The sequence below is a fragment of the Sinocyclocheilus grahami genome, unplaced genomic scaffold (genome assembly GCF_001515645.1).
Source record: "Sinocyclocheilus grahami isolate Dianchi unplaced genomic scaffold, SAMN03320097.WGS_v1.1 scaffold417.1, whole genome shotgun sequence".
Taxonomy (NCBI): domain Eukaryota; kingdom Metazoa; phylum Chordata; class Actinopteri; order Cypriniformes; family Cyprinidae; genus Sinocyclocheilus; species Sinocyclocheilus grahami.
The window spans coordinates 330,179-354,114 of record NW_015505596.1 but is presented as its reverse complement, the minus strand read 5'-3'; the positions used below and the strand labels follow the sequence as shown (position 1 = coordinate 354,114).

At 37.4% G+C, this 23,936-nt stretch overlaps 2 protein-coding genes across 3 annotated transcripts; one reads left to right on the top strand and one right to left on the bottom strand.

Annotated features, from left to right (window-relative positions):
- Positions 1 to 2,473: 2,473 nt before the first annotated feature.
- On the bottom strand, positions 2,474 to 6,280 carry LOC107551182 (thyrotropin-releasing hormone receptor-like). The gene is made up of 2 exons (XM_016232710.1): positions 5,488 to 6,280; positions 2,474 to 3,282 (listed from the first exon to the last, which is right to left on the bottom strand). Exons 1-2 carry the CDS (start codon positions 6,265 to 6,267, stop codon positions 2,851 to 2,853), a joined length of 1,212 nt encoding a protein of 403 aa, XP_016088196.1. The 5' UTR covers positions 6,268 to 6,280; the 3' UTR covers positions 2,474 to 2,850.
- Positions 6,281 to 17,895: 11,615 nt separating this feature from the next.
- Positions 17,896 to 20,948, top strand: LOC107551181 (transmembrane protein 74). Of its 2 annotated transcripts, none has more exons than XM_016232708.1 (2): positions 17,896 to 17,954; positions 19,155 to 20,948. In XM_016232708.1, exon 2 carries the CDS (start codon positions 19,208 to 19,210, stop codon positions 20,048 to 20,050), a length of 843 nt encoding a protein of 280 aa, XP_016088194.1. In that variant the 5' UTR covers positions 17,896 to 17,954; positions 19,155 to 19,207; the 3' UTR covers positions 20,051 to 20,948. The 2 variants fall into 2 exon arrangements, with proteins under 2 accessions (XP_016088194.1, XP_016088195.1); XM_016232709.1 differs by having other exon boundaries at positions 17,931 to 17,954; positions 19,150 to 20,948.
- Positions 20,949 to 23,936: the final 2,988 nt, after the last annotated feature.

Below are 23,936 nucleotides of genomic sequence, written 5' to 3'. Positions count from 1 at the left end.
AGCATCTGCCCTGCATCGGGGCTCCATTAGCTCGACAGTTTAGCGAGGGTCAGGATTGACCCAGACACTCATAATCTCATAAACAAGTGTGAATCTTGGCTGTTTTTGTGTCACTGGGTAATCTGTGACAAAATTCGATGTCCAAGGGATGATTTAGAGGAAATGAGCTGAAATCCATTTGATTGGGTTTTATGTTGCCGGATAATTGTCATGAAATTCTCATACATTGCAGCTTCTCCATTAGCATGATGTCTGAGTGCGCAATCACATTTAGAGGATGTTAAACCATGAAAATGAAATCAGGCAAAGAGGAATTTCCCAAACATTTACTATCAGTTTATTTTAAACAGCAACTGTACAAAATACAAATACAAAACATGTTTTAATACAGCAAGAAAGTTAATTTAAACACTAATAATGAGCAAATGTTACCACCACCACTTTTTTTTGCTTACATCACAAGAGCTGTACATTTCATCCACTAAAATGTTCACTGATTATAAGGAAAAAATATAAGTGGGCAGTTCGAGTTGTGTTAGGTTTAAAATGTCACATCACAATCCATGTCCATGCAGATAATTTACAGCAGCCAAGTAGGCCTACTGGAAACTACAGATTGAAACGGTTTTTTTTTTCAGGGAGACATATATCAAAAAGAGGTATTTACAGCATCAAATAATTCTTAAATTACCTTCCCCTGCATTATACCACAATGATGCAAAAGATACAGATACAAACATCCGAAATCACAGATTATCTTGCTCAGCTAGCAAATCTCAGTGCCACCCAAGCGGCAACCTTCCGGTCTCTCTCGTGAAACCAACACGGAAGTGACTAAAACTGCAATTCATCGACTGGCTGCTAGAGGCTGGCTCCAAAAGGGAGTCAGTCCCATAGACCTCTCACGTTAAAATGCCCAACTTTACAGCAGAAAAAAATATGTTTACAGCCTGGTACAAAAAGTGGTTTTGGTCTATATAGCTAATTTTGCCCTTCATGACAACTGTGAGGGGGTGAATTTTTTTTACAGCTCATTCATATAAATTATATTAAGCCTTAAAGTTCTGCATAATTAAGGGTGTGGCCACTTGAGTGACAGGTGGATTGCCGCTGCTGTCACCACCGTCGAGCTAGGTGGGCATGGTTTCAGCAACCAGTTCCCGCCTCTTTGCCCATTTTCGATTATCCGGGAGTGACGCACGGTGACACACTGCCAAGATGGCGACGGCCGGCTCCACCCACTTTGAGCTTCAAAAACGCTCTTCAGAAACCTACGGGTGACGTCACGGACACTACGTCCATGTTTTTATACAGTCTATGGTGCCACCGTGAGCATCAGATCTGTGAGAAAACAGCCTCAGCTGATGATGCACAATATATATGACAAAAACAACAGTCGTGTACTCTAGTTTTAGACTGATAAATTTGGGAAGTGGGTGTGAATCATGACTAAAATGCTAAAATTAAGGGTTTGAATATGCAACACCTTTAAATTTAGAGTCACAGCTCTGTGTGTACTATGGTATTTTAAGACTCATAATAGTGTAATTTTAATGCCCCTTTGCAAAAGAAAGTATCATTGGGCAGGATATTTCTCTACAGTTGTAAAATTGAGCTTACAATTGAAACAAATGAGAGTTAATAAGTAATCACCTTTTTTCAACCTTTTTTTCAGAGTGCAGCGCGTAACAATGTGACAACCATTCCTGGAACAAATTTTCCAGAGTGATAATTTGGCAGTGCAGCTGTTGCGACAGTGACCACTGGCCATTGCTTTGAGACCACAGTGGTACAAATCTTCTGACTGGAAGTACCAAAGAATTCACCCCTTAGCTCACACTTGGGCTGTATGATTTTAGGGAAACATTTAATTTGTGGCAAATTTTATTTTGGCAGTGGGAGGGAGCCATTATAAGTGCCCCTTTTATGCCATTTATAAGGCTCCTAATATTGTTTTGCATGCATACAAGGTCAAAAAATACTTGTGTTTTCTTAAAATAAGCATTTAATATCACCTCATTTCCAACAATTAATTTGAAGCAGTTCTAAGATTCAGTCTCTCTAAACCCATCCTTTCCGTGAGCCTACTCTGCTCTCATTGGTCAGATGGCCCAGTCTGTTGTGATTGGTCTACGGCGTACAGCACGTGTCGGAAACCATACACCCACTGCCATAGTTCCGTAGTCTGAGCGCTCGATAGAAAATATAAACATCTATTATTTATCATACTTACAGGTTGTGATTCAGTGAAGCCAGCTGGTCCAAATAAACTGGGTACTGAGCCATTTTTCAAGAGCAAGTGTTTTGTGAATCCTACAAGAATGTCACAAGCTCCTCGCATGTCACAGCAGAGTGCCACATTTCACACAGGCCATTCGGGACATGCCAGTTGCAATTGTCTAGTTCATTTTCAATGGGAAATATGCAGAAAGTGGCAAAATGTGACAAGTGGTCATAGCCTTTGCGATTTGATAATCATGCTAAGCCATATCACAACTGCAGGTTTTATTTCAATTAATCGTGCATTCCCTAGCTCACACACTCACATCCAATACCGTCATGGAGTCATGTTCAATCAGTCATCCAATTGTCTGTTTATCTTCACCCATGATTGCTTCAGGAGCATTACTCCGCCTTCACAGAGTGGACCAGACCTATTTTGGTCTTCAGCTACTATATAAGTCTAGGTTATGGATAGGCTATGAATAAACCTGCTTTGTTTTGAATATGTAAATGAAAGTCTATGATTGTCAAAATGCTGTTTCCATGTGGCAGTCAATCCAATAGGCCATTCAGAGGCACTGTGAAACTGCAAATTAAGCAACCTAATCAGACATATCAACCAAGGATCTAAGCACTAGCTAGTGTGTTTTTACAAGCTAGTGAGGACTCTTTAAATGACAACCTCTTCCTCTCAGGCAGAAGTTCTTCGGCAGCTCCGCGGATGTCATTTAGATCTGTGGTATAGTGGTCTGGGCTTTCTCCATTGGAGATCTCCTTGATGACGCTGTATGTGAGGGCCACGCTATATGTGGGGGGCTTCTCGGAGCGCTGGGGCCCACAATGCCACAATTTGTGGAAGGCAGCGCGGAACTTCTGAGACATGGCATTGTAGATGATTGGGTTGATGGCGCTGTTCATGTAGATGCAGAGACGGCAGAAAAGAAGGAACCAGGTGTCCAGATAGGCGTCTTTGAGGAAGGAGTTGACCACCACCAGCGTCCGATAGGGCATCCACAGAATAGCGAAGAGGGTCACCACCACTGCCAGCATCTTTGTCACCTACAGAAGAGAGGATGACAGAAGTGTTCAGTTATGTATGTAACTCTCTGATGCCTCATAATTACCTACATTTTTGTTTTTATAGAAATCCTCTTCAAGCTCATTTTAATATCTATATGATATAATGTAATATTTATATATAACTATATTATATTATATTATTATATAATTCCGAGCCTCAACAATGTTTAAAGGGGTTCTATTATGCTTTTTCACTTTTTTAATTTTAGTCAGTGTGTAGTGTGTATGTTTGGGCATAAAAAAGATCTAGAAAGTTACAAATCTCAAAGTCTACTCCAAAGGGAGATATTTGGCTTTTTAAAAATCCCTTTTCAAGAACTACAACGAACGGCTCGTTTGGACTACAGTGTTTGTTTTCCGGGCTTTGTGATATCACAAACCAGCTCATTGGAATATCATTACAAATAATTCCCACCTACAGAAATTTGAATGGTTGGGGGGTGGGAAGGGGCGAGGTTGTGGTTAGAACGCTTGGTTGAGTGAGTGCATCAGACGAGACGACGAAGACGAAGTGCTGCTGCAGAGTTAGTGCGTCAGAGAAAACGAAGAAGAAGAGCTGCTGTGCTGTAGTGTCAAATTTTCGGCATGTCTAGAACAATTCTTACAAGTACAACATGACGTAGCTGGGTGCCGCGGACAGATGCCGAATGGCGCCGCCAGTGTGCCTACACTCATAGAAAATAATGTATTTGAATTTTAAAGACGTGGCGCGATGCTGCGCTTCTCATCCGGTGTGCGACCGCCTGAAACGCTGTTTTTTTCACCTCCGTGCCCAAACGTCTTTGTTTGGGCTTCCGAAAGCGGATGATGTCAGGAAACAGTGGTTGCAATTTATTTTTTAACTCCGTTCCTGAGCATTATAACCCCAATTTGTGATTGTGTGCTGCGCATTTTACTGAGGACAGCTTCCACAACATGAGGGAGTACAGTGCCGGACCATTAATACTCAGTTTTACATATATACACTGCTTTGTGAATGTGTGTGACTATGGGACTAGCAGGATATTTACTCATTTCTTATTATAGAGGTGACAACATGCTCATTTTAATTTGTCACTATTCTTGGCCTTTTGCAACAGTATAAACATGATTGTCACGGTACAGCTGTTGTATTGTTTGCCAGATTGTTCCCAGATGTATTAACACCATACATGTCACGGATCATTTATTGCAGAGATCTGCTACATAGCTGTAAGACTGATTTTATAAAGGTCATGAGAGGTGTGTTTTCTCACCATGTTTGGACAAGTCAAAGAGCCCTAGGACAACACAACAACAACAAGTACTGTCGTTCCGAGATTCTCAGATGTGGTCTGGCTTCACTATGCATTTGGACTCTGACCTGCTCGAGGCTATGTGAACATCACAACACATCACATTTCTCAAATAATCGGCAAACGCCCGTGTTCTGGTTCTGGATCACAAATGTTTCCTGGAATTCAATTCCCCGCAGCCGTCCGATTCCCAAACGATTGACTCTTATGAGCCGGCTCTTTAATGTAAATCAATGTGTTCAGATTCTCGAACGAGTGACTCGGTTTTAATGAGTCGGTTCTTTAAAAACACACTTCTATTCCCAAATGAATCTGATGAGTCTGAGTTTTAGGGAATCAAAACATAGCGATAAGAATCTCGTAAAATATATTTTTAAGTGAATCGCGAGTTCGTGAGACTTAAGTCAGTGTAGTCACTGACTGTTTGCTGATATTGTGAAATTAAATATTATTAATTTTGTTGTGTAATCAGCGTATACATTGAATGAATTTAAATATGTTTTGATTTTCAACATTGTCCGAGGGAACTAAATGCAATAATCGCGAGTTCGTGAGACTTAAGTCAGTGTAGTCACTGACTGTTTGTTGATATTGTGAAATTAAATATTATTAATTTTGTTGTGTAATCAGCGTATACATTGAATGAATTTAAATATGTTTTGATTTTCAACATTGTCCGAGGGAACTAAATGCAATAAGCTATCTATCTATCTATCTATCTATCTATCTATCTATCTATCTATCTATCCATTCATTCATTCCAATATTGTTTTCTCAGAAATAATAAAAGGATCGTAAATGGAGCAGTCAAGAAATCGAAACGAGAATCAACGATTCCCTATGCGCACAATTACGCACAGAAGAAAACTCACTTCTGAGTAAAATAAACCAAATAAAATCAGCATTTTACCTGTCTCCGAGAAGCAGCAGTTGCGTTGCTGCAGGAACTTCTGGAGTTCCCATGCAAGGACGACTCCTTCTTCCAATTTCTTCGACTTTCTTTGGGAGCCGACGGGAGTGGGTTGAGGAAAAGAATCCTTGCGATCAATCCGTATAAAACAGTGGCCAGCAAAAGCGGGATAACGTAAAACACGGCAAAATCTGTGAAATATATGGGCAAATACAGGTTTCTAGATACTTTGTAGGCGCATGTCACAAGGACAGCGTTCTCATAAACGATTTCTTCCGTGTCGGAAAGATAAAACCACATAACGCAATAGAGGGACGTTAAAACCCAAACGACAACAATTATCTTTTTGGCTCTGGAGAGGGTGCACATAAACTGCGCTTTTATCGGGTGGCAAATGGCAATATAGCGTTCAATGGTGAAGGCTGTGATTGAACAGGAAGATGCGTTGATGCCCAGGTACTGAAAATAAGTGATGGAGAGGCATCCGGCATATCCGTACACCCAGTGGCCTCCGAACAGACTCTCGGTGATGTTGGGCAGCCCGGCTGCAGTCAGGACCATGAGGTCGGCAACGGCCAGACTCACCAAATAGCAGTTAGTTGGGGTACGCATGTGCTTGGTCGTTAAGACCACAAAAATGACCATAACATTTCCAACAATTCCAACTCCACAAATAAGAATCACTAATAAGATGCTAGCGACCTTGTATTCGATACTGTAGTCAGTCCATATCGTTGCCTGAGTCCCGTTGTTAAATTTGAATAAAGTGCTGTTCTCCATGCTCCACTTGGTTTTGTTTCCTTGTTTGCGCAAAAAAAATGGTCACTTTTCAGCTCTCCAGGATGCGCGCAAAAAGGGCATGTTTCAACATTCAAAAGAGAGAAAAATCCTTAAAGTTAAAATCTGTGCAGTTTTATATGTCCTCCTGGAATAAAACACTGCTCACAGCAGACTTTAGATCTCAGAGATGGAAATGAATGCGTTTGCGTTTGGTGCAAAGCCAAGAATGTGTCCGTGGTAATTTGTGTGATATATAAAAATCCCGTCCCTGGCGTGCATTACTGCAGAGAGCTGACAGAGGTGTTGCACCGCCCAGGGCTGAACAGGCTGATATGGTCTCTCAAAGACCCCTGTAACCCTAATAGGAGACCGAGAGCGTCAGTAAGGGCATTGTGCGGTGCGTAATGCTGCAGCAGCAAGCAAGGGAGGAAGTGTCTCAAAAACACGTTCTGTTCAATTATAGGTTTCTCGACTAAACTGCCAAAAAATAAAAATCAATAAATAAAAGTGATATATAAAAATCCCGTCCCTGGCGTGCATTACTGCAGAGAGCTGACAGAGGTGTTGCACCGCCCAGGGCTGAACAGGCTGATATGGTCTCTCAAAGACCCCTGTAACCCTAATAGGAGACCGAGAGCGTCAGTAAGGGCATTGTGCGGTGCGTAATGCTGCAGCAGCAAGCAAGGGAGGAAGTGTCTCAAAAACACGTTCTGTTCAATTATAGGTTTCTCGACTAAACTGCCAAAAAATAAAAATAAATAAATAAAAACACACACAAATATTGGCCCATTTCACATTCTAATTACAGTGCTCCTCTGCAATATGGTGTTTGTTTAAAAGTCAGTTTGCGTTGGGTATATCAGAACTAATAGAGCTTGCTTTTAGGTTGTTTGTTTCAAGGGTTGTGATAAGGTTAAAGATTGATTAAAGCCCAGGAAGACTGGCCAAGTTTGCTTTCACCCGCAGAATGCAGGAGGTTTAACACCCGGAGGAGAGCTATTATTGACACTTAACAGAGTCTATTGAGGATGCACAGGTCTATGATGCGAGAAAAATCGCTGTGATTAATCGAGCCCGGTCTCGATTCATCTATGAGTTTTGTACCTTGAACTATGATATATAACATGTTACAATTGTTATTTGACATTGTATTTGTACAAACAGGTCAAATGAAATTAGATTTTTGAGGACGTGGATGAAAAGCTGCAGTTTTATCTGTAAAAACCCTTTCGCTTTAGAGCATTAATGTCCGTTCATACCAAGATAATAATGGTAACAACAAAGATCACATCAATGCAGGACGTTCTGGCTATTATAAGCGCGCTTCTTTAATGGATTCGAATTGGCTGTCAATGTTTTTATCGTTCATCAGCTGGAAAAAAAAAGATAGTTTTTAGAGTGATTACAACGATTTAGTTCCTCTGTGCTGTAATAGTTGTAGTTGTGGTTGGACTCTGCTGGTCTTTTAAATGTAGAAAGATATTTAAAACTGTATCTTTTATGGTTATAATTATCGTCCTTGGTATGAACAGGCCTTTATTATTTAATTGTTTGTTTGGCGTGAGATCTATCAGGTTGGCTCATCTTTGCTCGTTCTTAATGTGTTGCTAAATGTGTTCTTTGTCAGAAGCACGGCAGTGTCAATCATGTCACAAAAATAATTAATAAATATTTTTTGACAGTTTTTGTACTCTCTGAAGACTTGACACAGATTGCTTTTATATTCTTGAGAAAAGTTAACCATCACTTTAAAGCTGTCAAATCTTCTGGATTTATCAGGATGTTTCTTTCTTTTTTTCTTTTTTCATAGACTAGTCAACATATTGCATCCTGAAGGTCTGGGGTGAGATTAAAAATTGTGTTATAATAACCCCTACAAATACAAGTCATTATATACACTATAAAAGACAGACATGTAGATGTTTGTGAAAGATGTTTTCTCTGTTTTGGAGGGATGAGCACTTTTAAATTATTTATTGTATCAAAATTTGTGAATACTTTACTATATAGGTTAGGGGTGGATAATTGTATCAGTTTATTCATGCAAGAATACATTTTACTGTTATAGTTTTCATTAATAACCATTGCTATATAGATGATAACTTTGTCTGGTGCTCTTATGAATGTTTTTAGCATGACTTTGTGAAAATTTAACTAGGCCTACTACGCTTAATGAAACAGCACAGACTTCTTCATGGCTAGTGTTTCACCTCGCATATTTCATTTCATTCTGAAAACAAGGCAAGGCAAGTGTATTTATATAGCACATTTCATACACAATGGTAATTCAAAGTGCTTTACATAAAAGAAATGAAATAATAATAATAAAAAAATAATCACAACAATAAAACAAGGAATTTAACATTTTGAAAATGATTTAAAAATTGATTCTAATTCTTGCAATGTTTTTGAGATGATAGTATGCTGATTTAGTTACAGCTTTGACATGACTACTGAATCTAAGGTCTGTCTCCAGAATCACACCATTCCTGACTTGATTTTTAGTTGTCAAACCCCTAGAGTCAAGGTATGCATTCACCTTGAGAACTTCATCTTGGTTTCCAAATGCAATGACTTCAGTTATCTCCTTGTTTAACTGAAGACAGTTCTGGCACATCCAACTGTTAATTTCATCAATGCATTGGCAGAGGGAGTCAATGGGGCTGTAGTCATTTGGAGATAAGGCTAGGTAAATCTGGGTATCATCTGCATAGCTGTGATAGGCGATTTGGTTCTTTCTCATTATTTGACTTAGTGGGAGCATATACAGGCTAAACAAGAGCGGTGCAAGAATTGAGCCTTGTGGGACTCCGCATGTCATGGACGTCCACTTAGACTTGTGCTCTCCTATACTCACATAATAACCTCTCCCTTCTAAGTATGACCTGAACCATTTGATTACCATCCCAGAAAGCCCGACCCAGTTTTCCAGTCTCTCTAGTAGTATGTTATAATCGACAGTGTCAAACACAGCACTGATATCTAGTAGTACCAGCACTGATATTTTGCCAGAATCAGAATGTAAGCAAATATCTTTTATTATCTTAATGAGCGCTGTCTCTGTGCTGTGATGCGGTCGGAAACCAGATTGAAAATTGTCCAGGTATCCATTTGAGTTTAAGTATTTGTTTAGCTGATTAAAGACTACCTTTTCAATAATCTTGCCTGTAAAAGGAAGATTTGATATAGGTAAATATTTCCAATATCAATATGGTGTTATCAAGATTGCTCTTTTTCAGAAGGGGTTTAACAACTGCAGTTTTCAGGGAGTTTGGAAACGTCCCAGAAAGAAGTGAGGCGTTCACCACTTCTAAGAGATCTGCTTCCAAAGAGTTAAGCACCCTTTTGAAAAAATATGTGGGAAGTGTGTCAAGCTAGCAGGTTGGCGATTTAAGGTGCTGTACTATTTCTTCCAAAATTTTCCTATCAATTTCTTCAACCTAGCCTACTTGTTCTACAGATCTGTGTACTAGTGTTAAATGCTGCTGTTTTTGATAGCTTTAACGTTTCTGACAGATAATATCATGTTGTTGTTGTTTTGAGTTTGCCTTATCGAATGTGGTATCCTGTCAGTAATAACCTGTCCGTGGGCCATTCTATATTTAGGGGGAGATTTCATGTCAGCCAGTCGGAAATTCAGTATTATTTTTTGATAAATAAATTAGATGGTTGAATAATATAATATAATATCCCCTTAATGTGCTAAATTAATTGTTTGGCAAGCTTAAGCTCTAATGACTTTTTAAATATGTTAATGAAAATTAACATTTGATTCATTATTTTGTCAACTGTGTTACGGACAAATGTTGTGTCAAATGAAACATGAATGAAGTCCCACATGTTTGATTACACATTTGTTTGACGGTCTTTGAGTCTATTCACCAGAGTTTTTGAGGTTAAATGTCTAACTGATTTGAAAATATGAATTTGGGGCTTCATAATGGGCGTACTGTGGGATGCTATCATGAAGGATGATACTTTTCTTTAACATAAATCCACAGTATGCTGAATTTAGTGTTATTCACCATCCTTACCAAAGTCATCCATCTCCAGAGATATCCCCATCTTTTTTTCTGACGGATTAGTTCACATTTAAAAGATTTATAACATAAAAACCACACATAACACAGTTGACAGGTAAGAATGAACTTAGTATCCATAAAGCATTTTAAACACACACACACACACACACATTATAATAATATATATTATAACGTTAATTAATATATTATATTATTATAAAGGTAAATTAAGTTTTATAATGCATCATGACACTTCAAGTTGTAAGGACTTATACAATAACATCATAAAACTTTATCAGTCATGACTAAGCAGAAATAGATATATGCCAAATCTATAATATTATATAGGTTTATGTCAATCATGAGGAATTCTGAATGCTTTTTAACCCTTGACAAATGTGAATATAATGTGTATATAATATTATGGATACGGAGTTCATAGAAAGTGTGGCCGTAATTAGATCAGTTAAGTTTATCCATTGTTATTCATGGATTTAGGCAATTCCTATGTAATTTCTGTGTAATGACAATAGTTTGTGAATATATATTTTTATCAACAACACTCAGTGGGAGCATAAATTGACACTGAATTGCCAGCATTGTCAACCGTATTAATCAGTTGATGGGTAACACAGTTGACATTTCAGCCGTTTTAGGGCCTTGTGCAAACTGCTGACTTTGGAATAGTTAGTACATGACCTTGATTAACTTTTATTTTTATATTCTTTCTCTACATATTTATAAATATAACATGTGACGCAAGTTCACAAGAACATGTTGATAACACAGTTGACGGTCAATTAATCTACTCTATTGTGCAGACAATAATCTAGATTATTGTAGATTTTTTAAAACACCTTTTTCATAATTGAATTATTATTTTGGACAAATATTTATAAGAAATATGTACAGAAACATGTATTTTAGAGCTACTCTGAAGAGCAAAACCTCACATTTACCAAATCGGACAGCACAAAATCAGCAAATTCCAGTATAGAATATGCCATTTTTGCAAGATAAAATGGATTTTTGTATTAAATGAATTAGAAATGTCCCCTGATATAAAATTGCTCATTGTTTGAAGTGAAAAGTTGTAAAATTGATAATAGAGTCCATGGACACGACATGTACCCCTAATTATAGAATGACTCTTAAGTGCCGATGCAGTGTTGCCAGATAATTCAATAAAAACAAATAAAAAACGAAAAATAAATAACAAATAAACCAAAATGAGTTCAAATCTTTTGTAAATAAGATAAGATAAAGATACCGATAACCCTAAATTGCAACATCCCACTTAATTGACTTTCTAAAGTGTCAAATTAAGTAGAAAAGACAAGTTTATGTTTTATGCAGTGAAGTGTTTTCTCAGCTATTAATCTTTCTAGACCTTAAGCAAGTGTACACAAGAGTAGAAAAATGGAAGCAAGGTCTGACAAATTTTATGATTTATTAGGCCCTATTTGTTTGAAAATTCTAGATAAATAATGCATTGTTGTACAATATATTTGCAACTATAAATTATCTTCAAATAGGCTAGATGATCGTCCATTACCTTATGTAAATGTTTGACTTTTCACATACTTCTTTGCATGATAAGTGTTTGACTGCCATCTTGTGGGCATTTTGAATTACCACACAAATAGTCCCCATCAATTAAGATTCTAGAATTAATTCTGTGATTCATTCAGATTAAATGAAAAGCAATTAAAATGGCTATTAAACATTTTATTATTTGGATCATGTTACAATGTTTAAAATGCCTTTAGTAGATTCACAATAGTTATTTATCACTACTGAAAATGCTGTTGAGAACATTTTATGTCACATGACTATGATCAAGATGTTTTTAGACCTTAGGATGAATCCTATTGCAATGTACATCCCATAACAACCCATTCTCAATTCCCACTTTAACTCAACTCTACTCAAACTACGGCTAGGCAAAATAATGAGATGAATAAAATCTGGAAGATATTGTTTGTCAGATCTCCTTGAGAAAGAGACAAAGGAGCCCATACTATTGCATTGATCAAAGATCAAACTTACTGTAATGGTTCATCACCCAACTTCTACTCTGAAAAAAACAAGCAAAGCCTGTGAGAGATCAGAGAGATTATCAAGCTGAGACGCAAGAGTTTATGAATATGGGAGCGTGACAAGCATTCATAAAGACAAGGCTGTGATTTCATCATTTGTTATGGAAATGTAATGAATAATTCATTGTCTGCTGGACTGTATGATTCATTCATTGACTAATTGAATCTGATTTCAGCAAACTTCAGAATTTAAAACACAAAGATGTTGTTCTGCTCTTAATCCGATACAATGCCAGCAGACCACTCAAAGCTTGGCAGCCAGCATCTCAAAGGAATAAATACAATTTCTGGCTGCAACTCAGGAATCTCTCATTTTCCTAATGACAAGAGCCCATTTCTACATCCCACTTTCCACGTCTCCCATCCAAAAGGCCGTGCACACAATGAGGTGAAACTAGTCATTCCGTGTGCCCTCATTATTGGCTGCAAAGAGGGCCCATTCATATCAGAAAAGATGAGATGAGTGCAGTTGGCGGTGACAGCATCGAACCATCAAAACCATTTCATCAAATTACATTTATTAACTCTATGTCCAAGATTTGATTCTCAACTCTTATTCTATAAAAACCTTTTTGTCAATTAAAACTCTGGGATAGTGGATAGTGTGTGGTTATAATTTTAAATGGATAGGGATGAGCTCATATGATACAATAAAAACATTTTGTTACCAGTGAGTTACTATTTTCAACGACCTTCGAGGATGTCTAATAATTAAAAGAGCTGTCCATCATTCTGTCCCTTTCAGTCTCTCCCTTAAAAACATTTCTCCTTCTCCACATGTCCTAACATTTCTGTCTTATACTGTATGTATTTAAGAGGCTTAAGAGTTTAGAGGGGTCTTTGTCAGAGTATTATTCCTCTTTTTTCTTTCTTTAAGAGCTTTCAGACATATACCTCCTTATCTGTGACTTTATTTAGAATAGCATACTACCATACTATTCTTTATTGATGCAGTATATAATACTGTTCTTACTATACATATTTTCTATATGCAGCCCACAATGCAATGTGCTCAGCTTGACCTTTAAATTCTAGCATGATGGAAGAACTGGAATATCAGTTGTGATTCTGTTTCTCTCTCTTCTTTTTTTATTATAATTTAATAATTAAAAATAAATTAATCATCTGACTGCAAAACCTTATGATATTTTTTATACAAAATTGCATTAAAATGCAAAATATTAAGATGATATTTGGAAACCACTTGCTGAATTAAACTGTAATGTGAGTTTCATTAGTGTAATTTACAGTAAGTATTATTTATATATTATTAATTATTAATAAATAATGTTTTGAATTAGCTTTTTTCATTTTAATTTTAGTTAAATTTAATTTTAGTTCAAGTAATTTGATGTGCTTTTGTAATTTTTATTCGTTTTGAAAAGCTTAAATTTATATTTATTTCAGTTGTAGGTTTAGTAATATTAGTACTTCAACTTACATTTATTTTCAGTTAGTTGCCAATGCAACATTTCTACTAAAGTTTTTTTTAAAGTTGATTTTTTAAATCTAATATTTATATTTTATTTTAGCCTTATTTTAATTACCAAAAACAATTTAAAAAGTTATACCTTTAGTTAAAAATAAACACTGGCCATCATGTGACAATGTTACTTCTATAATGTTTGCCATAAAATAATGCCTACTGTTTCATTTACTATTTTAATAAGTATGAAGTATACAGGTGCATCTCAATAAATTAGAATGTCATGGAAAAGTTCATTTATTTCAGTAATTCAACTCAAATTGTGAAACTCGTGTATTAAATAAATTCAATGCACACAGACTGAAGTAGTTTAAGTCTTTGGTTCTTTTAATTGTGATGATTTTGGCTCACATTTAACAAAAACACACCAATTCACTATCTCAACAAATTAGAATATGGGGACATGCCAATCAGCTAATCAACTCAAAACACCTGCAAAGGTTTCCTGAGCCTTCAAAATGGTCTCTCAGTTTGGTTCACTAGGCTACACAATCATGGGGACGACTGCTGATCTGACAGTTGTCCAGAAGACAATCATTGACACCCTTCACAAGGAGGGTAAGCAACAAACATTCGTTGCCGAAGAAGCTGGCTGTTGACAGTATATGCACAACTCCTGGATCACATGTCATGTAACAGACATGTTTAGCTCTGTGGGCAGCAGTGATTTCAGCGTGAGCTCAGTTGTAATTGAGTCACTGTGCTCAGCACCAAGGACAGCTCCTCCCTTCTCTAACTACTTGCATTTGCTTACCTTGTCTGAATTTTTCACAAAGACACTGTCATTGAGGCTAATAAATAACTATTTGTCCTCAGCATCTAAACAGTTACAAAATCCCCAATGATACCCAGTAAATCTACTTTTTTTTAGGACCTTGGCAAAGTAATAAAGTTAATTCTGTCAAAAGTGCTTACTGTGTGTCTTATATCTAACTTCCGTTCAAAAGTTTAGGTCAGTCAGATTATTTATTGATTAAAAATAAAAAACAAACACACATTTTTTTTATTTATCAATAAGTTGATCAAAAGTGACCGTAAAACACACACACACATACTCATGTAACAGACATGTTTAGCTCTGTGGGCAGCAGTGATTTCAGCGTGAGCTCAGTTGTAATTGAGTCACTGTGCTCAGCACCAAGGACAGCTCCTCCCTTCTCTACCTACTTGCATTTGCTTACCTTGTCTGAATTTTTCACAAAGACACTGTCATTGAGGCTAATAAATAACTATTTGTCCTCAGCATCTAAACAGTTACAAAATCCCCAATGATACCCAGTAAATCTACTTTTTTTAGGACCTTGGCAAAGTAATAAAGTTAATTCTGTCAAAAGTGCTTACTGTGTGTCTTATATCTAACTTCCGTTCAAAAGTTTAGGTCAGTCAGATTATTTATTGATTTAAAATAAAAAACAAACACAGATTTTTTTTATTTATCAATAAGTTGATCAAAAGTGACCGTAAAACACACACACATATGTTAATAAATAAATGCTGTTCTTTTGAAATATCTATTCATCAAAAGAATTTTCCACAAAAATATTAAAAAGCACAACCATTTTTAGCACTAATAATATTTTTTTTAAGCACCAAAATCAGCATTAGAATGATTTCTAAAAGACACAGAAGACTGGAGTAATGGCTTCTGAAAATTCAGCTTTGCCATTACAGGAATAAATTACATTTTAAAATATATTCAAATAGAAAAACTTTATTTTAAATTGCAATAATATTTTACAATATTAATTTTACTGTATTTTTGATCAAATAAATGCAGTCTTGGTAAATATAAGAGACTTCAAACTTTTAAATTGAAGCGTACATGTCTTCATAATAGTCTCCTGAAACTTTCAAAATCAGCGCTATGTGCACACCTGTACTATCAGCAGACACATAGGTGAGTGTCATGTCAAATTATATTCCAAGTTCATTTCCTCTTGGCTCCTTTAGGCTGAAGTGGCTGTGTGTTTACGTCTGGGAGGCAGCTGTGAAAATACTAACCTCAGTGGCACAAACTGCCAGACAAGCATCACCACCTGGTTTCACATCCCTGGTTCTGAGAATCTGCCTGTCTTGCAGGTCCTAAAACAAAGAACCAAATTGTGTACTTGTTTGTTCCAGCCTAACATTTCATTACATGGTTTTGCAGTTTAGAAATATTATGTGTATTACATTTGATTTATAATTAGGGATTGTTAACCATTCAATTTGTCTTTATTTTAATCTTACATACAGATATGAGAGAAAACAAATGTGACTGCAGATTTTTTGCTGTTGTGTGATGTTGTTTAGTACCTATGTGTCACTCTTTGCCTGTGTAACCACCTGCTCCAAACAACATGAAGATAGATTGACGAGCCACAGCATGCTTATGTTCATTCCAAGGTGACTTGATTGATACCCAAGGCTCTGAAATTCAATTTTGTCCTTGGCAGTGCATGCAGGATTGGCTCAGCTGGCAGCTGATGGTATGGGAGTTTGTTCCAGCCTAACATTTCATTACATGGTTTTGCAGTTTAGAAATATTATGTGTATTACATTTGATTTATAATTAGGGATTGTTAACCATTCAATTTGTCTTTATTTTAATCTTACATACAGATATGAGAGAAAACAAATGTGACTGCAGATTTTTTGCTGTTGTGTGATGTTGTTTAGTACCTATGTGTCACTCTTTGCCTGTGTAACCACCTGCTCCAAACAACATGAAGATAGATTGACGAGCCACAGCATGCTTATGTTCATTCCAAGGTGACTTGATTGATACCCAAGGCTCTGAAACTCAATTTTGTCCTTGGCAGTGCATGCAGGATTGGCTCAGCTGGCAGCTGATGGTATGGGGATCTCAGAGGGGCATGCAGCAGAAAATAAGCTGTGCACCCTTCTGGGATCTCTGTCCTGTTGAAAATAGTCTACATTGACTGCAGCACACAGCTACTCCACCTATGTTCATAAAGTCTGCAGTGACAGATGGGAATTCATGACTGTGCACCTCATACTCCCTGAGCTGAGCCTCCACCAGTCTGGGACATTAATCTCTGGCTGAGTAAGCCCCACTTCTCTGCAGACTCATCCGTTAAAAGGGAACTTGTCTGGCCTTGAGCTGAAGTCATCCTTTGTACTGGTCAACACAATATCACGTATCTGTGGAAATAATATTGATTGTTTGTTGTCAAGGAGAGATCGGAAACGCTAGTTAGGGATCATTTCTGAATGCACCTTGAAAGTGTTTGAAATAAAAGATCATGTGGAAGAGATATTCTTCATTTTTTCCCCAGACAAATGACTAATTAAAATCTTCAGCCTTTAATTACCACAGAATAGCAGCCTATATTAAAAATAAAACTTATTTATTGATGTTATGATAGTAATAAATGGTCATTTTAAAGAAAATGGTCTGGTATAGGCTGGTTGTGTAAATTAAAAATAGATTATACAAACCTCAAACTGACCAGTAATCTTTCAAGCTTTGAAAGGACCACAGAGCAGATGGTGTAGAATGGGTGTGGTTTAGCACAGTCGCTGCTCCTAAACTGGTCGTAGTATGTCTCCAGGCTGCAGTTTTCAGTCATACGCTGGTGATTTGTCCAGAAAATAATTACTTTTCGCTTCCGACAACTTAATTTCCCATGGTTCCAATACAGTTTTAAATCTCTGATGATTTATTTGAAAACATAAGAGTGGTGTAAATCATCGAGGCGTAGCTACTGGAGGAGAATTTACTAATCTCACTATGGCGAAGGCTTAACTTAATATTCATAACCCGTTGCTTCGCCATTGGAACTTTCGCAAGTAACGTCAGCGACACCTAATTAAAATTCAATGAGCAGGCATTCGCTATTGGACGGCAACGAAGAGACGCCAGCGCGATCTTATTAATATTCATACTCAAGCACTTTCTTATAGGAAGTTTACCGAGGAACGTAATCACGACCTAATGAATATTCATAAATAGGTCTTTGCCATAGTAGAATTAGTAATTTGGCTATCAGGAGCTCAGTTCATCGTTAAAACGGAGCGTGGGAGGGAGAACGGCGGAGAGCAGCAGCCGGGAGGCCAAAATGTTCATCAAACGAGGAGGTATTATCCAAGAACATTTGTTTCTACCAAACAAATAATGTGTAATTGGCGTCTAAATAGAGTGAGATGCGGAATGTGTCCTGATTGTGCCGCTTTCTCTACGGGATATTCTATGACCTATTGATGAGTGTAACAATGCAGTGTAATGGACTCATGCCAGAACTACTGTATATGTGCCCATCGTATACCAGTTTAGCTATTGTGTGTCGTGTTAGTTATCGCTGATGATTTGTAGGATGACTTTATTGTCATTTTTTTCTTCGATTATACTGTATATAGACCAATAATCAGTGACACATTTTTATACTGAAATTCGCACTTTTCCAGTTTATCGATTTTTGTTTCTTTAATATTAATTGTAAAGATGAGAATGATTTACATATTCCAAAACACTTTGCATAAATATAAATACATAAATTAAAAATAATATGGATATTGGTTAGTGGAACACTTCCATGTAAAAGTACTTATATCGGTCGTTAAAATGTAAAATGTATCATGATTTCGATCTCTGCTGTGAAGTGTAGTTCCTATATCGACCACGAGCCGTGCGTTTTAAAGGGACTTATAGCTAATCTTGGGTTTTATACGGATTGCTTTGCTAATTGGATATTGAAGAAGTAGGGCTAATCAGTAACTTTAATCGTCTTTCAATAAAGAGGCCAAGGATTTCGTTCAAATACAGTCATTAACTGTTGCTAGACCATTGTAGTGTGCATAAATGGGTTAGAGCAGTAAATAGTACACTTGAGTCAGAGTTGTGCTTGAAATCAGGGACACATGCTGTAGTACACTAGACTGACCTACACAGGCAAAATCCAGTAACGCTTTGTATACAAGTGTAAATTTAGTCATGAGGCAACTTGAGAAATTTCAGAGCAAATTCCAGTGAGATGTGTAAACAAATGCTTGTCATATAGTATTTCATAATAGACATACAGTAGTTTGTCAAGAGCAAATTAGAATTGTTGTTGTAATAGCATGCAACAAAGGTAAACAACAACAAATGTGCGACCATCTGTGATCTTAAATGATTATTATTAAAATATTCATAATGTTTTTGCTGCAGTATGCTAATTAGTTATCATTGTGTAAAAAGCAGGAATTAAACAAAAAATTATTGTTGATTGTAATTTATATGTTTAAAGGTATAGTGTGGATGGCTTATGGCTTATGTAATTTATGTGTTTATAAGTATAGTGTGGATGGCTTGATGCAGCAAGAAACCAAAGTGGTCCGTGGGAGTGGATCTGATGGCCTCAGTGGAGTTACTCTACATAGATAATAGAGGGGGGAGACCTGATCCTCCCAGAGTACTGGATTGGTCTTCAAGTCCACTTCATGTTCACAGGCTAAGCAGTTCCGTTGAAGAAGCTTCTCCCACTCTGAAGGCACCTGCCTGTGAGGGACAGTGTTATTCAGCACCAAGGACGGCTCCCGTCAGAGGACAACATGGCCAGCACCGGCATCAGCCCCTAGAGAAGGTCAGGGTGTGTTGTGACGAGGAGCTGGAGACCTCGTTCACTTACATCGATGAAAACGTCAATCTCAGGTTGGCCACCCCAGACACGAGTGAGAAAAGCGCTCACCGTGCGACTTCGTTCCATGACTCCTCAAGCGAAATCCGTCCCGAGGGCCTCCAGGAGTTGTCGCTGACGTCTGACATCGACCTCAGCTCAGAGAGTTCGGGGAAATCCGTGGATTACGGATTCATCAGTGCAGTCACGTTCCTCATTACCGGGATTTCACTGGTGATCATATCATACACGGTCCCTCATGACGTCAGAGTGAACCCCGACAATGTCTCCGCACGTGAAATGGAAAGACTCGAGAACGAGAGCGCCAGGATAGGCGAGCACCTTGACAAGTGCGTTATTGCCGGCCTTTGCTTTCTCACCTTAGGCGGAGTGGTGCTATCCACTTTGCTTATGATTTCAATGTGGAAGGGTGAGATGTACAGGAGGAAAGCCTTTGCTTATTCGAAGCACTCTGCAAAGCTCTACGGGTCGATTAATTTAAGAACAAGATCAAGTCCCAGCCGCTCATCGCCACCACGTAGTTTGGTCGAGGAAGAGAATGACAATGCCATTAGTTAACTGTTTTCTCCATTTATCTCCATTGGACTGCCAACATAACATTAACCTTTCCAGCATGGCCAAAAGAGCTTGTTTTTCAACCTTGTATCAGTGACAATTGCTTACTGATGCAGAAAAAAACATAATAACGGATAACAGATTTCTCAGGCTTCAGAAATACACAGCATGAAATCATTTATTAATCATAAAGCAAGACAGGTTAGAAACTTAAGGTTGTGTGTCAGGAAGTTAAATTAAGTTCCTTAAGAATTAAGACAAGTAAATTAATTAATAGTATTCAAACCTTTACTTTCCAAGCTGAAAATGAGAGATCTAAAATAAATTAGTTCTGTTGTACAGAAACCTGCTGCTAATACTGACAATCCTACTGCCTCTTTCTTACTCTTTCAGAATACTGAAATGTTTCCACTTCAGCCCTTTCATCATGGTATTTAGAGTGATTTAGGGCTACAGTTTCTGGTTTAGAGCACTTCAGATCCTCAGAAAGCATTGAGAAAGCACTGAGAAAATGCCAGCATATAACTGGGATGTTTTTTGCCATTATTTTCTCATATTGTTAGTCCATGTGTGGAATGGGCCATGCAGAAATCTAACACTCTCGCCGACCTCACCAAGCGCTAAAATATTTTATAAATATTTAATGGAGGAAGCTGCCACACAATGATTTGCTATCTTTTGGAAATTTAAATCCATCTCTGAGAGAGCAAAGCATAACTATTGTATCTTCACTTATACACACAGTTGAACCTATAGGCTCTCAGTATGTAACAAGATATTGACACAAATGGAAAAAAAATGTCTGCGCTCACAGGATTTATCATAAGACTTACAATATCAAAAACATATCGGTGTCAGTGCATACTCTGATGATTAATGACAGTTCATAAAACTCATAACTTACAACTCACTTTCTGATATGAAAATAAAATTATATTCTTGATTTTGTGTGTCATTGCTTGTGATAAATCATTAGCTTGTATTTGACTGCAATAAGTGACTATTTAAAACCTGAATTTAACATTTATGATCATGAATCTGCTGTTTGACCCCTAAATTGTTTTGTGCATATTTTTGAGATTCCATCACAAAGAAAAAAGCAACAAAAAAAAGAGCAAAAGACTGAATCAAAGGCCGTCTCTAAAACAGTGGCTGATCATAAGTAGTTCCATTGAGACTTCTCCTAAAGATATTTTAGCTTTAAACTCTACTTAACTTTCTGGTGTTTTCACTGTATATTATGAGTTATCAAGCACTAAAGCAGCGTAGATGCTTCAAATTGATCAATAACATAAAAAGCAATGTATACGTATCAGACTGACTGTGATATAGCCTAATGAATGTTACAATTTTACTGGAAAATTACTTTGTGCATAACATCTTTCTCACAATGAGTGAGATCCAAATTTAAGGCCTATAAGAAATGAGTCACTGGTAATTGCCCACATTATCTAGGACGGTCCTACCGGGTGTCTCAAAGGGAAATTAGAAATAGACAGATAGTTAATAGAATGACTTTTAATAAGCTGATTTGAAGGTAGCATGTAAATGGCACAGTTAGCAAGATAGCCAGAGAGCATATTTTTACCCGTCATAGAATAAACGCTAACAAGTCATGTTTGCCTGTTGAAGATAAACATAATAACGCATGCTTTCTAGTTTAGTAGGCGCGTGGAATTTATATAAAGCATGGCTGTCTTTATTTTTTCACGAACGAATGTTAAACTAACCATTTACACATATTTGAGACCGACTGTATGATTAGTCAAAGCACACATTTACAGATTACAAAATAGATGCTAACAGAAGTCATGTTCGACTGTGAGGTAACCTAACAGTTAGCGCGCTTTCTATTAGAATTTGGTGCGCGGTAAGTATTTAACACATAACTATTATTTTTGACGAACAAATGTACAATTTACCATTTGCACATTTTGACGCATTTTCATTTGTTCTATTTACAGTTCTATTTAGAAACAAAGTAATTCACTCCCTTAACCACTCTCTGCACCTTAGGTAGGCCTACTGTAATAAAAATCGTGTTTCTGAAGTCCAGCATGTCAGTGGTAGGAATGCTGAAAATAGCAATGCTATTCATTTCAAACCACAATGTCATGTAAGGGGACACCTAGTTTGTGACTTCCATGACAGCTTACCTCCATCAGCCATATGTTCTAAATAAGAAACCTAGGTTCTCTTCCTTTCTCCAAGATCATACATCAATACAGAGAATGAGGGTTTTTCTGGAAAACGTGCTTAGCACTGCAGACTTTACGGACAAATTGATCCAACTTAAAGAGGTCATATGATGCGATTTGAAATTTTTCCTTTCTCTTTGGAGTGCTAGCAGCGTAGATGCTTCAAATTGATCAATAACATAAAAAGCAATGTATACGTATCAGACTGACTGTGATATAGCCTAATGAATGTTACAATTTTACTGGAAAATTACTTTGTGCATAACATCTTTCTCACAATGAGTGAGATCCAAATTTAAGGCCTATAAGAAATGAGTCACTGGTAATTGCCCACATTATCTAGGACGGTCCTACCGGGTGTCTCAAAGGGAAATTAGAAATAGACAGATAGTTAATAGAATGACTTTTAATAAGCTGATTTGAAGGTAGCATGTAAATGGCACAGTTAGCAAGATAGCCAGAGAGCATATTTTTACCCGTCATAGAATAAACGCTAACAAGTCATGTTTGCCTGTTGAAGATAAACATAATAACGCATGCTTTCTAGTTTAGTAGGCGCGTGGAATTTATATAAAGCATGGCTGTCTTTATTTTTTCACGAACGAATGTTAAACTAACCATTTACACATATTTGAGACCGACTGTATGATTAGTCAAAGCACACATTTACAGATTACAAAATAGATGCTAACAGAAGTCATGTTCGACTGTGAGGTAACCTAACAGTTAGCGCGCTTTCTATTAGAATTTGGTGCGCGGTAAGTATTTAACACATAACTATTATTTTTGACGAACAAATGTACAATTTACCATTTGCACATTTTGACGCATTTTCATTTGTTCTATTTACAGTTCTATTTAGAAACAAAGTAATTCACTCCCTTAACCACTCTCTGCACCTTAGGTAGGCCTACTGTAATAAAAATCGTGTTTCTGAAGTCCAGCATGTCAGTGGTAGGAATGCTGAAAATAGCAATGCTATTCATTTCAAACCACAATGTCATGTAAGGGGACACCTAGTTTGTGACTTCCATGACAGCTTACCTCCATCAGCCATATGTTCTAAATAAGAAACCTAGGTTCTCTTCCTTTCTCCAAGATCATACATCAATACAGAGAATGAGGGTTTTTCTGGAAAACGTGCTTAGCACTGCAGACTTTACGGACAAATTGATCCAACTTAAAGAGGTCATATGATGCGATTTGAAATTTTTCCTTTCTCTTTGGAGTGCTACAAGCTCTTGGTGCATAAAGAAGATCTGTAAAGTTGCAAAGACTAAAGTCTCAAATCCAAAGATAAATTCTTTATAAAAGTTAAGAGACAGCCATGCCTACCTAAAACGGCTCATTCTAACACGCCCCCACATGTCTACGTCATGATGTGGGAAGATTTGCATAATGCCGCCCAAATGTTCACGCAAAAAAAGAAGGTGTAACATCTCGGTTACTTGTGTAACCGTCAGTCGTGACTGACGAATTGGGATCTCGCCCGAGAGCCCAATCACCTTCGAGTGTAAACTAAACAAGCCAATGACAGTTGGCACATCAGTTTTTTGCTGAGGAGCCGAGACTACGCTCCCTGGCCGTACACTACACCACACGGGCACCTAGCCCAGCACAAGGGCTGACCTTGGGCATGCACAAGAGTGCTGAGCCTGGCGTCTGGCGCTCCGCCACGCCTGACCGCCGAG